Source organism: Anticarsia gemmatalis, chromosome Z, assembly GCF_050436995.1.
Source record: "Anticarsia gemmatalis isolate Benzon Research Colony breed Stoneville strain chromosome Z, ilAntGemm2 primary, whole genome shotgun sequence".
Lineage (NCBI taxonomy): Eukaryota > Metazoa > Arthropoda > Insecta > Lepidoptera > Erebidae > Anticarsia > Anticarsia gemmatalis.
Window position 1 is genome coordinate 1,623,429 of NC_134776.1, and position 17,984 is coordinate 1,641,412.

At 35.8% G+C, this 17,984-nt stretch overlaps 1 protein-coding gene across 2 annotated transcripts in view; it reads right to left on the reverse strand.

The window, feature by feature from the left end:
* Window positions 1-17,984, reverse strand: part of LOC142986723 (uncharacterized) — a 175,758-nt gene that overhangs the window by 36,941 nt on the left and 120,833 nt on the right. For both annotated transcript variants that reach the window (XM_076135331.1, XM_076135332.1), the window contains exon 6: window positions 5,490-5,621. In XM_076135331.1, coding sequence (XP_075991446.1) covers window positions 5,490-5,621 — 132 coding nt within the window. The remainder of the gene's footprint in view (window positions 1-5,489; window positions 5,622-17,984) is intronic.

Consider the following 17,984-nt stretch of genomic DNA (forward strand, 5'->3'; position numbering starts at 1 on the left):
AGCGGGGGTGTACGGTGACGTGCTCTGTAAAAAATATGGCCCAATATTACATAGAAATTAATTACCTACTCTTTGCTAAATATGGATCATTAAAATATGATTTCGAAATATTACTGCCGTCACTGGCAGATATAAATAGTTCAATCAATACGAAATATTTAACAAAAGCGTAGAGTAAAATTAAATCTTTTTATATGAGACTGTAAATTAAATACTTTACACGTTTGTCTCACAAAGAGACACAAAATAAATAATCGTGTCAAAGAGCGAATCGAGTTACGGAATTTTGGAAATATTTGGAGAAAAAGATATGTATTGCATATGATTGAACATTTCCATATTTTGAATTTCCATATTTGAATTAACGTTTAATCAGCGATATTAAGCGGGAGCTCGGATTACAACGAACGAAACAAAGCCTTCGACGTACAATCATGGGCTTGACATGTGACAGTACTTTTTCATATCTAATTATAACTTCAAATGCGTTTCCTCCTAGCTGTAAATAACCGTAACAGCATCAATTTCCATAACCCTAGCCTTTCTTTAAGCTATGTTGGAGACGGCTTCCAGTATAACCAATTTACTAAAATTAAGGTACTAAACAGGCGGACAGGACACTAAAAGTAGTGTGCTAATATTCTCGTGAAATCGCAGAACAGTCATAACATTCCTCATATTCATCTTCAATTACCAAATTACCTATTGCTCGACTTCTGAATCGACAACAGTCTGATAGGAATATATGTACAGTCAGCACCAAAAGTCGATGAACAGAATCAACTTAACAAAACACCTGTTCACAATAAAATGCCATAAGTTATAGTCGCAACTAGGAAACAAAATAGCCTGTACACCAGAAATTTACAAAATTCGTTAAACACGAGTATTTCAAAAGTATCTGTACACTAGTATTCCTAAAGTTGCTGTACACCAACAATCCAAATGTCGCTGAACATCATTGTATCAAAAGTCACTAAGCAGCAGTAAAGACAAAATTATTAGTATATTTTGAACATTGCCGTGTGTTAATCTACTTTTGTCGCTTATGTTGTTCAGCTACTTTTGGGACAGTGCTTGCTTAACCTTAATAATGTATGTTAACACGTTAGTATCTATTTCAATACTTATTCACAAAACAATTATATTTTATTGTCAGTAATCATATTAATCTATAATATGAAACATAACATAAACATAACTCTAATGTTTTGTGAATAAGTATTGAAATAGATACTAACGTGTTAACATACATTATTAAGGTTAAGCAAGCACTGTCCCAAAAGTAGCTGAACAACATAAGCGACAAAAGTAGATTAACACACGGCAATGTTCAAAATATACTAATAATTTTGTCTTTACTGCTGCTTAGTGACTTTTGATACAATGATGTTCAGCGACATTTGGATTGTTGGTGTACAGCAACTTTAGGAATACTAGTGTACAGATACTTTTGAAATACTCGTGTTTAACGAATTTTGTAAATTTCTGGTGTACAGGCTATTTTGTTTCCTAGTTGCGACTATAACTTATGGCATTTTATTGTGAACAGGTGTTTTGTTAAGTTGATTCTGTTCATCGACTTTTGGTGCTGACTGTACACCTAGGAATTTAATTACCCAATTCGTGAGACAAGTGCCCGTGACGGTACAACTGATTCCAATGGATTTATATTTATATAAAAGCTGCTCGCGTATCACAATCGAGAACGATGCGCATTGTTCGTCTGTCTGTCCATATTTCTATACAAATATCGATTTCAAACAAACAAATATTTCGACGGCAAGCTATTGTATTAACGTTGTTAACTAACATTGACAAGTTTAGAATTCCTCTTTTCATCCCGTGACGCGTATGACCGGTATTGTTTTAATGTTTTTTTTTTAGTGGCTTTTGTGATACTGTATCAAAGTTTCGTGGAATAAAGGCTGACTATTTTTGTATACATTTTAAAGTAATATAAACTAATAGCATTGTTATGAAATTTTGTTTCAACATGATTATTTAGCTGTTGATTAATAAATAAATGCGTCAATGGAATAATTCGACATAGAACTCATATCGAAATCTATATTATTATACTCGTATGCAAGAAAAGAAAAGAAATCATCCTTCAAAAAATTCACGTGTCGTGAATCTTTTCAAACATACACATAACACAACAATAACATTTTTACAAGATAATGAGCTCTATTTTTATATTTCCCGTCTTCCAAGTTCAAGCACCTACGTTCTTAGTTGCCATATCAACACAAGATTGTTCGTCGAAACACAAAGAGGCTTAAATCAATTAGTAAGCATTACATGTGCCTTTTAATTAATTTATTTTTACAACTTCCGCAACAAATGTTATCTCAAGTAGGTCAAAACAAAAACATCATAATTTCAATTTATGAACAATACAAGGGATTCTTCGAAAGAATCGAAACATAATCTTCTGTTGCTAAGCCAATGGCAACAGTTTCTTCGTCGTTCTAGCAACAAAATGATTTTCCAGTAACAATAATGATGCATGCTTGTAACATGTATTCCGTAGAGAGCGCCGTTCTCATGTTTAGTGGAATCGTAACACTTGTCATCGAGGTAATGAAACCGCAGGCGGCACTGAGCCGTACTTCCGCGCCTGCACTTACAAGCTCCCCCACAGAAAATACATTATGACCAACTTGTATATCACTAAACTAGCTATCTATGAAACGACGTTTCAAAAGTTAAGTAATACTCGACTGTAAATGCATCAAATGATACATTCTATAGTGCTTTCATTGCTATCAGTGATCAACAGATGAAACAATACACCACAAATCATGATGAACAATGATGAAACAATTCATCAGTACCGAAGTCAAGATTAGCTATTAACGCCGAGCTCCCTGCAAGCTAAGGAGATTACGAGTTGAATACGTTAAGTGAATTCAGGAATTAGAGATATTAGCCGCTACTAATATGTGAGCACAAACGTGTGTTCAATCACACAAAGCATTTGAGTCCAGCTCCAGGCTTCCTATTGAGCTCACATCGCAGCTCGGGGCGCATCCACGACAGAGGTTAAGCTCCTTACATTGGTACGCTTCACGGAATAACTTTGTCAAGCGATAATTAATTTCGTGAACTATCTGTGCAATCCGTTTGATAAACTTTTACACTGCACAGCTTTAAGTGAAAGAGACAATTAATATCAGAATAAAAGGGACAAACTGAGTGGAAAATCTTCTGAGAAACTTTCATATTCTCGTGATTCATGAATGCTATTAGCCAGGGTTAGTGGTAGTTTAGTTACACCGAAATAGCGAGAGCTTGAGTGCTCACTCACCCCGCTGTCTTACTGCGGGTCGCTATTTGTTCCACTAAGGAAAATGGCAACGTGCCGTCTAGCGACTGTGGTGATAGAAATATGTCACCTTCGAACTTAAAACAAGACTGGAAAAATCAATCAGGAGACCATATAATTAAAGTTGTAACTTACCTAATCCATCGTTGGGTCACATATCAAAAGAACGAACACGCCACCTACCCGTAAACATGTAAAACAAGTTTCAAACTAAAAATTAAGTCACGTCGAAAGTTGTGGTTAACTCTGATCGAGACTGTCAGTCAGACGACGTTCAAATTAATAGGTTTGAAGCGAAGTACGTCAAAGGCATCACAAGTTGGTGCGTCACAGACAATACTAGCACAAGTAGAGCGCGATGCACCGTCCTTCCACGCGCACACTAAAATATTCAGCCAACAAAGTGTTATGGCGTGCTACTTCAGTTTTTATTCAAGTATCGATCAGAACTAGGGCTGTGGGAATATAAGATGTATGTCTACAAACCCAAGTTATGAGTTAACTCGAACACCGGTGACTTAGCTTCTCGCAAAGTTTTCACTAAAAAAAACCATTTACCGAAAAAAAATACACGCCAGAAACTTAAATTATTTTGACCACTATGAAATATTTTACACTATGAACATGGACACTCCATATTCCAATATTAACCGCGATTTAATTATGGGAATTGACTTACATAATTCCTGTTGGTATATTATAGATACAATCAATTTATTACTCCGGCAACTGAATTATAGCCATTACGCAATGACAGCCGTCGGGTAACTGAACAATTTCACGATTGATTCAGTACATATATGTATATGATCGGTCCGGTGAATACTGCCTCCTGTGCCACCCACTTCATAGAACTAACGGCCAGATAAAACAAAAGCCTGTAGCTATTGTTGCGCTTACTGGCAGCTAACAAGCAGGTTAAGCAACGTTTGACCTGAACAGTTTATGGATGAGTGCTTAATTATAATGAAGTAATTTAAACTAGGTTTACATTAGTGCTACTGAAGACTGCTTTAAATCAATCCTGGTCGAATCGTTAACCAATATATTGACAAGGTCTAACTCCGCATTCTGGCGGCTTGAACAACTGTGCCACCTGTTCAACCACAGGCAAGAAAGACTTTACTAAATACATTCTCTTACACCTTCAACAAAGAACTCGTGGTTGTTTCACGACAATATTGCGACATGTATGGCTTTCTTTGTAAGCTATCATCCCTATTGCAAACCCTTGTCCACTTAGATCGTGACTCGTTAGTTTTTAAACTTATATCAAAGTTCAATATTGAATATTTGATGACGGTGTGCGTCATACGGTATCGATACTCTTTGACCTTTTTATTACAAAAATACACTGCACTTTAAAATTCAACCGATTTGTATGACAAAAGGCAATTTATATCTATTTTGATTCAATTGTCAAACAAATCATGGACATATTAATGCGTGAAAGGTAATTTTTGTGCCCTTTTTTATGCACATTCCGAGGTACTATTTCACATAGTAAAATTGATATACAAAAAAATAAGAAATTATATTGTGTTGTGAACGAATGACGTCAATTACTCGTAGTATCATTCATTGTATTCAAAAAGACTGATTTGGAATATTTTTCGACAGACATTGATATGACAGTCAATGCGAATATTTAATTCGCTTTTAATGCATCTAAAAATATAAAACTGATAATAGAGTGTGTTAAAAATGATTTACAATTTCCTTTTTTTTTATTTTAGATTGTCGTTGCGATAATTTTCTTAATAATGCTTATAATTATAGTATACTTGTACAATATTTGGACAACAAAGAGTCGTAAAGTAAATGTGTTGTTGTAAATATCTTTGTATTCTTATTGTTTATAATAAAACTGTTATCTGCATATCATATGTGTTTAAATTTAGCACTTAATTCTATTGTTTTTTTAATATAAATGCTTATTTTTGGAGACAAAGACTGAGAAATAATATTTCGTATGGCACAAAATTTGTTGCTAATTTGAAAATGGCGCAATGTGCCGCAATATTTTTCTAACTTCTATTACCTATGCTACTCCCTAGTATACAGCTGTAAGTATATATTTTTCGGCTGACCATATTTGACTCAGGTACCTTATGTTATGTAAAATGAACAATAAATGTCTAAGTGGAAGTGTACTTACACCATACAGCTTCGCCAGGTGACTGGAGGTGGAGATGAGGAACGGTTGATTGACGCCGGGATGATCTAAGTCATGTGCCATGGCCGCCAGCAGTGACGCCATGATCTCGAGTGGTTGTAAATGTTGTCTTATCTGAGGACAACGAAACACTGGTTAACTTACAAAATTCTTAATAACTAAGTAGTTTTATTTCATGCAAGTTAGAAAATTCATTTTTTCAGAAAACTTCAGGAACGTTTTAAATAGCAGTGGTATATTTAATATAATAGTTATTGTTAACGATTGTTACCGACTATTTATTGTCAAAGATTCATAAATCTCGTGATTTTCTTTTAAATTTATATCGATTGAGTAGTTTCCAAACCATGAGAAACATTTTGAGGAATTAATTGAATCTTTTTATTCTGATTTCTAGCGCGTTTAAGTTCTATACAGTATTTCTCGAATTATACCACGATAAAACACGTATAATTCTTTAAAAAATTATCGTATCTAAACTTTCTAGTTTCACTTGGCAGTTGCGAATTTAGTACCCGACAATGGCCACTAATATTTTTATGAGCAGCACAAAAAGTAAAACGATCTAAGTGGTTTTTGTCGGAAATACGGAGACGAGCCTTTAACCACCGTGCTCTGACGCCCGGAAATAAAACGGAATGAATAAATTTGCAATCTATCGGCGGTCCCGAACGATATTTAAATAGTTTTCTGAGCATACTTTAAAACTGTTTGCCATCGATTTATCGGTTGTTGCACCCGAAGAACATTGGTAGAACGCTCTGAATCCGATTCTAGTTTTTCAAATCAAAATCAAAATCAAATTATTTATTCATTTAGGTCAAGTGCTGACACTTATGATAGTCAATGATACAGAGAGTGAATTTACCGCCAGTTCGGAAGGTAGGGCCAATGAGAAGAGCTGGCAAGAAACTCCTGGCCACTCTTTTTAATCGCCAAATGATTTTAACAATATTTATGCTGGTATCAATATATTAAGGTGCTAAAAAACAAGATATAAATAGTATTGGAAGCATCTACCCACATAGTAATATAAGTAATGAAATCATAAGAGGCATTTCAAGAGCATACTGTGGTAAAGGAAGTACAGTTATTGAAACGTAGTTACTTTAAAATTATGGCAGTCACCACACCCAGGACGACCAGTCACCCCAAGCAGCACCCGTTCACGAGTATGACGCGTGGACCAGCCATCACCCCCTTCGCACATATTAGAGGGAAGGGGGTAAATACTATAAGCGTGCTTTGCATAAACCATTATTGGCCTGCATCTGCCTTTCGCAATGATTTCAATAGCGTTAGAGGATAATTTCATAATGTCCTTTGCATATAAACTAGTATAAGACCACAGAGAGCCAATTCTCTTAATTTTTGTTACTGAACATTTTTGCAATTGGGTTAGGAACAGAATCAACATTAGATTGAAATTAACTGCACGTTTGGCGCAGTGGTTTAAGCGGTCACCTCGCCGCAACAACCGTGCGCCGCGTGTGGTGGGTTCGAATCCCACCCGGGACAAATCTTTGTGTGATGAGCACGAGTATTTGTTCCGAGCCTGGATGTTAATGTATCTATATAAGTATGTATTTAGAAGTATATAAGTATGTTTATCAGTTATTTGGTTACCATAGTACAAGCTCTGCTTAGTTTGGAATCAAATGACCGTGTGTGAGTTGTCCATTAATATTTATATAATATTTATTTATAAATTATATTTAAAAGGTTTACATTATGTGGACACCTGTGACCTGAATAGTTAATTAGCAACCCGTCATTTCGCGTACTAACTGAAATACGGTACCCACGGCTGTCGACGCACCGCCGCGATTGATTTAACGCTGGCCAGTTAGTGTTAATAGACCATTTTGTGTGGCGCCTTACGATTTAATTTCGCGATAAACACACACCGCTGAATACCATTTCGAGGTTTAGAATATAACTAAGATATGATAGGAATCTGTTTCTCGGTTTCATTTTTGAAAGATTGGACTACAGTTAATTGAGTATTCGGAATATTTTCTTTGCCATTAACTGTTCTTCTGAATTTAGCTCAACCTCTTTTCACTACGAAATTCTTCCGAATAAAAATAGTCGCACTAAACTCCATTCAATTAACTCTTGTTACTTTTTGTCTTATTTCACATGTGAATGTAGCCTTCGTAAGTACTTAATAGGTGTACGAGTATGGATAATTCATTGGCAACGCGAAGTGCTGTCTGTTTTGTTACACGAACATTCTTTAAGCTCTGCTTTGGAAAGCATAGAATTTAACACTTTGGCAAAGTGTTTATTAATTAATGTGGTATAAGAGTTTAAAGGAAGTCAATCTTGCTCGTTGGTTAATTTTGTGTGCTTTTTCTACGCATGACTACTCTTTATGCACGTGTTATTTCATAATCAACCTCAGCAGATACAAGCGAATGATTCTTAAATGTTAATATGGTGAATCGGTGATTGATAAATAGACTATCAAGTCTTTTAAAATTATCTTTTTCAAATAATAATATCCAGTTTGTGTTTGGGATTTCTTTCATAAAGTCGTAGGTAAATACGCCTAATCAGCACCCTTGCTATAAATATAGGTAATGGTGTCTGCCCCACGTCCCAGTGTTGCCTTCCTGTCACCCCCCACGCGTGGGAGACGCCCTTGTCCAACATCCTGGCCAGGTATATTTATGTGCGTTAATGAGGAATAGTAGTCAAGTGCTCACTCGATTTTATACCTAGCTCAAATAAATTCGACAGAGTTTTTTTTTATTACGAGTTTCTAAGATTAGAGATAACAAATAATAGTTCTCACACAACACTTGGCCCAAAAACGACCTTCCATCAACCACAGGCTCTTTCATTTGCCAAAAATGTGGTACTGTCACTACCACATAGAACTTTTAGGCCATGACCGAAGAATTTTCCTTTTGCTATATTATTTTATTTGACGCCACCTGAATCACCTTCAAGAGATGGACACAGGGCTGTGATGATGATACACTAATAGTTAGTACTGTGTAAGAAAATCGTTCATTCAGTTCAACATTTACATGACTAGTAAACAGTGAGACTACCGGCGGATTGTCGTGTGTGATGAATACTTTACACGGGTATCAGCTTAGTACCCGGCGGATCAACGGGAACTTATCTCGGAAACCGAGAACACTTTACCGGGAGCAAACATCAACAGTTTAAAGTTATAACGGCTAACTCAGGTAAATGGTTCAGCGATGGTCTTTTAACAATATTTCTTTATATACGACTAACTGGTGCACTGCAATGAGCAAGAAGTATAGGCTAAGAGCCTACCGTGTCTTGTTGTTGGTCGACTGTGGACTCGAGGTAAACCTTTTTTTTTATTTAATGGGACAGTAATGTTAAATTAATTTATTTATTTTCACATCAAATACCATAGCGCAGAATTTTTCAATAGATATAGCAATCCAAAGTAACCCAAGAAAACTTGTCTCCAAGCTTTAGTAAACAAAGAAAACTTGTTATTTCATATTTAGTTCCAGTTGTCTATATTTTTTCCATTTTCATTAATTTCATCATCACTTGAAACTTTAACTAAATATACTGGCACGAAGGACTTAGAATGCTAACTATATACTATATAGTGTGTCGATCAGATAGTAGAGTGGAGTGCCGTAAGTGCAGTGACTGCACAGACTCTATCACGAACCATTATACAATTACAACCGGCTGAATAAATGTCATATTCCTGTACGCGGATGACATTCATTAAAGGATTGGATGCATTCTTGGTTATTCTAAATCGAGATATTTATAGCCGAGACGGTGTAGCAAATGCTGAAGGTTCGCTGTTAGCTCAAGGTTATATGTCTAAGAAATTACCACGCTTAAGCTGGTTTTATTGACCAGTTAGATATTATGGTAATTAAGGATTGTGTTTTAATATATAACAAGTTAATTCTCTGGTCTCTGCCATCCTCTATGGGAAAAGGGCGCAATTTTACGTATGTATGTTTGTATAGCAAATTAAATCAATCGAAAAGTACATGTCTGTACATAGCTATCAATGAAAATTGCAGAAGTTTTAAATAAATAAATCCTTGCACATTATTTCATAGATAAATAGCAGCAACAATGTCAATATAGAAACAACAAAGTGAAAAAAAATAACATATACCTATTGATGCATATATAATGTACAAAACACAAGGCACTGCAAATTACCTTGCCTTCCGAACTGTATTTACGATACAAACGTGTGTTCTGTTTCATAGATAATACACATGGAGATACGTCGATCATTATCAAAACGAATGTTATTTTGAATGCATTATAAATGTACTGTGTCAAAGGTGTATATTTGAGGAGTTGTTTGGAAAACTAACTGTTTTATGCATGGAGTCGCGACAACACGACCTCGTGTCTGATACTGCTGATAACGTCTCATTCTTCACAGAAGGCCACCGCAGTCTTCCAGTAAAATGAAAACTGGAGATAATAATATATTTAGTAACAGTTGCGACAATGCGGTGAAAAATACAAAGTTAGGTCAGATTTTATCGATGCTGTTTGCCTTTATCGATAAATGAATAGCACGATCGATGGTTTTTCAAGAACTGTTAGAATATGTTAAGGGTGTTGCTCAATCACAGAAAAAAAAGACAATAGTCGAAAATAAGCCTGACGTACCATCCTAAGTATTAAAAATTAAGACAAATTCTATCTGTTACTGTTTTACGGCTAAACTAATGGACCGACTTTATTAAAATTCAACATAGAGATCGCTATCAAAAATCACCCACTAATACACAAAAAGGAAAAGAGTTTGTACACACGCAGAGCGGCGAGAGTCTGCTAGTATAGAAAGCTGCAGGGTTCGTAGTCAAGTGTTTGCCCAGGGGACCAGTAGAATTATAACAGCTAGTATATATCATAGTGTGATGTTACGTTAATTAATTGGTATGTAATTTAATCGCCCTGCACTTGCAATCTTAATAAAGCTTTACTTAGAATTGTTGTCACACCAGTTTTTAGTAAATGCATTTAAATCTTGAACTCGAAACGAAACTTCCTAATACTAAAATATTCCGTTTCTTTAAGTGTCGACTTAGTTCTTTGCTAAACTTCGCTGTGCGTCGCACACTCAAACAGCTTTGTTTTGCAGAAATGTGGTCGGGATCGCAACTCAAGCAAAGATCTTATTAATCACTATAGAATACTAATCATAACTGACATCACCTAACTATACAGGCCAATGATGGTGATGTTATAGACCAACACAACTCGAAACTATAAAGCGGCTAAGCGCTCTAACACACGATTAGATCTCGTCCCGTTCGCCAAAGCCCTTAACGTTAGTACTTCCAGTGCAATCTAAGTGCTGTAGCGAAGTAAACGATATCGCAAACAAACTTGTAACAAGATTTTTGAACGCGCCACTGAGGTAAGATAGACGTCAACTTATAACTCGGCGTCGTTAACGAGTTGCCAACTTGAAAGAAACGCCGCATCCAGTTAAATCTAAGTCATAACAACTTGCGCTGAGCAAAGACAAGTGCTTCCATTCACACTTTGGTTAAAGAAGTATAACTATTTAACTACTTACATGTTAGATTTGCGTAACTGACACATATATTTTTGAAAGCGGAAGAATACTTTTATGTATGCTATAGTTAAAAGTTAAACGGAAAAAAATTCAAGCCCCCCACAATATTAGTTTGATTTATTAATTGCTCCTGAAGGCACAGGTGAACTAGTTCACCATAAGCAGTAGAGTGTATTGTGTATTTGTGTTAATGTATATTTTACTGTCATCGGGATAACCTTCCAAAACTCCAACAAAGTCACGATCGAGTTATCATGTTCACGAGTGAAACAGTTTGTATGTTGAATGTGGACAGTTAAGCGGTTTTATTAGTCGCATTCACAGTATCAGCGTGTATCCGTAACTTGTTGACAAGTGTAAATAAGTTGGAGAGCGGAGAGCTAGCTTTAATTCAGTGCTCGCGCAAATGTTTGCGAGGTGCACCCGCGCTCCCCCGCGCCTTCGCACTGCGCTGCGCTGCGCTACTCTGCGCTAATTGGCATAATTAAACAGCTTACTGATGCTGTGCAAACAGCTGCCAGCTCCTATTTCATTTGAGCTGTAACCGCTTGGGATCTACTCGTTTCGCCATCATCGTTTCGAAGTCGCAATTTTTAGAAACTTTTCATTATCTCGTAAAAAATATACATTTAAATAACAATATTGTAAGATGGATCGCTAACTTTTATGAGACAGCCCCCTCTGTTCAGTGCCATGAACTGACGTGTAATAATAGTCGAGCTTATTATTGCAAACTCAATGACCCGAAGCTACACAGGTTATTTAAACTTGCTTGAACGATCGAGCCACTTAGTGTTTAATTCAAAAGTGCGACATTAAAGCAGTTGGCAAAATGAATTGAAATATCGATACATTAATGGGAGAGCGAGCTCTGTGTATGCTAATAGAGCTTCATTTACGGGTATAAGAGGATAGCCGCGTCGCGAGTAGCGCTGGACGGCAACACGGCGATATAAGAGATGCTGAAAGCTGCAATAAAACAATTAAAAGAGATTCGTTATTAAGAGGGCTTAAGAGCCGCCCGGAGCGACGACGCGCGGCGCACACAAATTGAGTGCGAATTAACTTTATTAATGATGACATAATGAATTGCTGCTATTGTGCAACACAAAATCTTATTTACTGAAGTTTTGCACTATTTTGTATTTATGACTCACAGAGCTATAAATCAGAAACGTTTTAACTGGTAAACTAAAAAATTGCGAGTTCATTTCACCGCTTAATGCTGATACATTTTAGAATCAAAATTCAATTTCTTAATGATTATAAGTTAGGTCTCAGACAAAGTAATAAACTTTTATAATTGTTTATTTTATATATAAGGATTGGTCCATCAAGTGCTTTTTTCCTCCCGATTTGAAAATCTTAACGTGTTACAAGTCCTACGATATAAGCTACGTATTAGCTGATTGTTTTTACTTCGAATGTCGAGTTATTTCTCAACGAGCGATGTTTTGAGTCATAAATGGTGTAATGACGTTATAGACATGCCATTGCCCACGTATGGAGTTTGTATGGAGTAGTAATATTGTGCAAGAGCCTACGTCGTTCTAGGTGAGTAGAGTTTAGTACTAACTATATTCAAGTTATTATAGAGCAGTGATAGCCGAGTTGTATAAGTTGACACCTCCCACGCAAGTGGTCGCAGGTTCGAACCCGAGGCAACACACCAATGACTTTTCGAAGTTATGTGTGTATTAGAAATAATTATCACATGCTCCAACGGTGAAGGAAAACATCGTGAGGAAACCTTGCATGCCTAAAATTTGTTTAAAACATTTGTTGAGGGCATGCAAAAGTCCCCAACCCGCACTTGGCCAGCGTGGTGGACTCAAGGCCTAACCCCTCCCCCTCATTACGGGAGGAGACCCTTGCCCAGCAGGGGGACATTAATGGGTTAAATTTATTTATTTTATATTTTATTTATAGCGCGATTGTCCTCAGTGGGAACCATCGAGTTTCGAGAGTTTGACACTAAAAATGTGCTACAAGAATTGTTTCTAAGAATCCGCTAGAGGCGCTGATCAGATATTTAATACATTTTTCTCCGATGATAGCCGGTTGTCGATACTCGATAGTAGAAGAGTCGGGCTACAGGCTTTGGATCTATGATTCTTATGTTTATTTTAAAAAAGAAAATCTACTTAAATCTGTGGTCCACAGTGAAGCTAAAATAATCATCGTTTTATTTCGAAACGGTTATTAATAAAAACTAAATATTAGAAAATGTTATTTGGTGTTACTGGTGTCAGATATTTAAGCTAATGAATACAACTTGACCAACTAAAAGCCTTAGATGTCCCTAAGCTAATGCATTTGGAGTAACCGTAAAAATTGATTTGTGAGGTGCGTAAATAAATGAATAAGTTTAGTGTAGAAATCTTTACGGAAATAATATTCTATTCTTTATCTTCCAGATACTATTTCCGATACCAATGTTTACTCGTAGATCACGTAGATAAGTAAAAGTTCTGACTCATAAATAGTGTAGAATAGTTCTTACAATATTATAAAAGCCATATGTGCGATCACTCTAGCAACAGTTTTATCGCCTTACCCTTATTTCAAATCACACTCAGTTCCCATATGGGTAGGCATTCATTCATTTTAGAAATAAAAATATTATTGTAATGAAGAAGTATAACACATAAACTGTTTTTTTTAAAGAAAATAACCAAATAAGTTATCTGTATTTGCAAAAAAATAGCAGAGAGATTTTGCTTGAATGCAAGAAACCGCAGTCTAAACCACTATATACGATATAAGAATAAAAGCTAAGATGTGGGAAACCTGAGGTACTTAGATAAAGTCTACATGAAACCCCACAAGTACCTTTACAATAGGGCCCAGGAACAGCGTCGCCGGACAATTTACGTGTGTAAACAATATTTATACACGTAATGTTTTATATAACCGATGACATACAAATGTTAACTAAACTATAAATTGGAAGGCTATAACTAAAAGGTTGTTCATTACAAAATGCTTGAAAACTAAGAAATTGTTTTCTTTGTACTTAGGTGAAATTTTCCAGTTTGTAGGACTATAAAGCCTTGGTATAATTGTGACGTTAGAAACTTAAATATTGTAAGTTAAAAGTTTTGAATGGATTTGTATAGGCTTACATAATAGTTAGCTTTGCCTACCATAAGGGGAAATAAAAGGCGTGATTTTATGTATGCAGAATTGTAGAAATCAAAACGTTTTTTCAGTACATTATTATTCCACTGGAACCTGCTTTTTCGCGGCTTGTACACATCTTATAATATTTACACTGAACGAGTCTTATAAGCGATTAATATAATTAAGGTTAACGGTACTTTAATATAATAATTTTGCCGAAAACCAACATATTGAGTGTAAAAAACCTATACAGTAGCGTACATCAGCGTCATCACCCACTGTCGCTGAAAGCATTCTTAAAGAAAACGTTACTATGTGTAACACTACTTTTAGGTTTGACTATGTCTCGCATCAGGACATTATAAAAGTTTTTAATAGTATTAATGTAAAAAATACTGCAGATCTTTGGGGTAATTCAGTAGTCATTACAAAAGCTATTATTGATCTAGTTGCGCCCCAATTAGCTCTAATATTTAATAAGTGCGTAGATGGTGGTGTGTTTCCTGATCTAATGAAACATAGTAAAGTAATACCATTATTTAAGTCAGGCAGTACATCAGACCCCACTAACTTTAGACCTATTTCAGTACTGCCTACATTTAGTAAAATCTTTGAAAAATTAATATTCGATCAAATGCATTGTTTCTTTACTAAACACAATTTATTACATAGGAAACAATTTGGGTTCACAAGGGGTCGCTCCACTATCGATGCTGGTGTTGAGCTTGTGAACCACATCTTCGACGCCTGGGAGGACTCACACGATGCTCTCGGCATTTTCTGTGATTTGTCCAAGGCGTTCGATTGTGTCCCTCATGAAACATTGATCAGGAAATTACATCACTACGGTATACAACATTCGGCACTGAATCTTCTTATCTCGTATTTAGATAATAGGATTCAAAGGGTCGAGGTTAACGGTAAGCGATCTGCGGGATCTGCGGTTAAAATGGGGGTGCCTCAAGGCTCAATACTCGGTCCTTTTTTGTTTCTAGTTTATATTAATGATTTACCACATCTTGTTAAGGATAGTCACGAGATAGTACTGTTCGCAGATGACACTTCATTATTGTTTAAACTTAAACGACAACAAACCACTCTTGACGACGTGAACATTGCTATCTCAAAGGTGGTACACTGGTTTGATGTTAACAATTTGCTTTTAAACGAGCAAAAAACTAAATGTATAAAATTTGTAACACCTAATGTCAAACCAGTGAAAACAGCAGTAAAGATGAAGGAAGATGTGTTGGACCTTGTGGATAATGCTAAATTTTTAGGCATTACAATAGATTGTAAGTTACAGTGGGGACCTCATATATCACAATTGGCGAATAGACTTAGTTCTGCAGCCTACGCGGTCAGAAAAATTCGTCAACTTACTGACATTGAAACAGCTAGGTTAGTCTACTTCAGTTACTTCCATAGCGTCATGTCTTATGGAATTCTACTCTGGGGTAATGCTGCCGACACCCAAACCATCTTTGTGCTGCAGAAAAGGGCTATTCGTGCAATTTATAATTTAGGAAGTAGACATTCACTAAGGGAAAAATTCAAGGAAATAAATATAATGACAGTGGCAAGTCAATATATTTATGAAAACTTAATTTATGTACATAAAAATATCGCCCTTTTTAAAAAAAAGAGTGACATGCACAATATAAACACACGCAATAAAGACAAACTTGTTATCCCAGTCACTAGGCTCCAAAAAATAAATAAATCCTTCAGAGGTCAGTGTGTGCGATTCTACAATAAAATCCCGAGTGAAATTCAAAATTTAAGTCTCAATAAATTTAAGTTATTAGTTAAAAGTAATTTATGTCGTAAGGGATACTATACTATTAAAGATTATTTAGATGATAACAAAGCTTGGGACTGTGCTGCTTCTACCAAGTCTATTTCAAAATAATGTATTACAATTTGATATTATGACATTGTTATTAATTTATTATGACATTGTTATTAATTTGTTATATCTCATTATTATGACATTGTTATTAATTTGGAAATATTGACATTTAAAAAGAGCAAGCCGTGAGTTTCTTGCCGTTTCTTCTCACGAGCAACAGCTTTTCCGAAACGGTGGTAGATAAAAAATATTTTGACGATTTCAAATACTTGTTAAAGTTTATGAAATAAAGAATATTTGACTTTGACTTTGACTTTGACTTACCTATACAGTATAACCTATACAGTAAAATGTACTGACAAAATAGTTCCTACGACGCCCGTTAGAGGCGCTGGTCAGATTTTCATATAACATTCTCGATAGCTACGGTTGTCGGTAGTCAATAGTAGTAGAGATTTCAATAGTTTAGCTACAGTAACACATATTTTAATTGAAACAATGATAAATAGTGAGGTAGAATGTAAGTTTAGATGGGTGTGCAGCCCGACCCAGTAGATTTGGAGGTTGGCTCAATTAGAAAACTTTGGAGCGCCCGCCTAGCTCCCGCCTGGCTCCCGCACTTTGTAACCAGACTCGCACTACTACAAACTTTGACCAACGACCTACACCTACTTACGTGAACTTGAGTATTCCTTGTTAGTGCTTATACTAGCTACAATAATGTTCTACACTATGATTCATCTACTTTGCAGCTAGCTCGTCCCATACTAGGTCAGAAAACTTTTTTCTATGCATCATTTTCTTCTATAAGCAAAGGAAGTTTGTAAGAATCGCACTAAACGGCGTTACCTGGTCTCTGCCTACTCACTATGGACAGAAGGTGTGATTTGTTGTATGCATGTACATATCAGACAATGTTATAAAATATTATAAATATCATGGACAGTGCGAAATCTCGAAATTTTCACACATTAATTTCCATGCTTGAGTTAGCCTTACTCAATTTGTTTCAAACAAATCAATGGTTCAGTTATCCGTTCATATCATCTTAAGTGTCAGTGGCATGAACAGAGTGCTCTAGGCAATGGTCAGGCCTTACAGAGGCACTACATACCTCAGGGCTAACACAATCATAGCCGGTCAGTCGTCACTGTGTAATGCACTCGATGTGTTATTGATACAATTATCAATGCTTAGCTCTCCGCTAATTGCTTAAGTCTTGGTTTGGACAGTTCAATTATATCATCACCTTAAGGCGGACTCAAATAGAATGCTTCTAGCGTTAAGTGTGCCGTGTACATCTGTTGTGTATATGAGTATTAAATACATATAATGGAGTCATAGTTACATATCCTTGCAATTAGTGTTAATGATAAATACGTAAAATTATCTTTTTCAGTTAAACATTTATTCAGCTAGACCTTGAGAAAACTTAATTTAAATAACATAGGTGCATAATGAAATAGCCTGCCGTTTATTAGAAGACACAAATAAAATCACGCCTTTTTAATAGGGGTAAGCAGAGACCAAAGAACTGTTGACCAAAGAACTGTTTTGACTGTGTTGCAACTGTGTTAGATATAATTTCGCCCTTATCGTAACCTGCACACGATTTAAATACATACTAGAATACTAGTAGCTATAACCATTCTAGCTAAACTTTAAAATTTCAAGCGCTATGTTTCAACTTAATTAATTTTAAAAATCTCGTTTTAAGTGAAGATTGGCAGCTAAATAACATAAAACTCCATGTCAATCAATTAAAAAACCGCGATGTAATTAAAAGCTGATCGCTGGCCGGTGTCAATCAGAAGCGTAATTGGCTATCGCTTACAAGGGCCGCCCTTTATCACCGGTGCACACAAACTCCATCGTCACTCCGCGAGACTTCAAACTACTCAGTATCAATGAATGCAATCAATACTATTCTTAC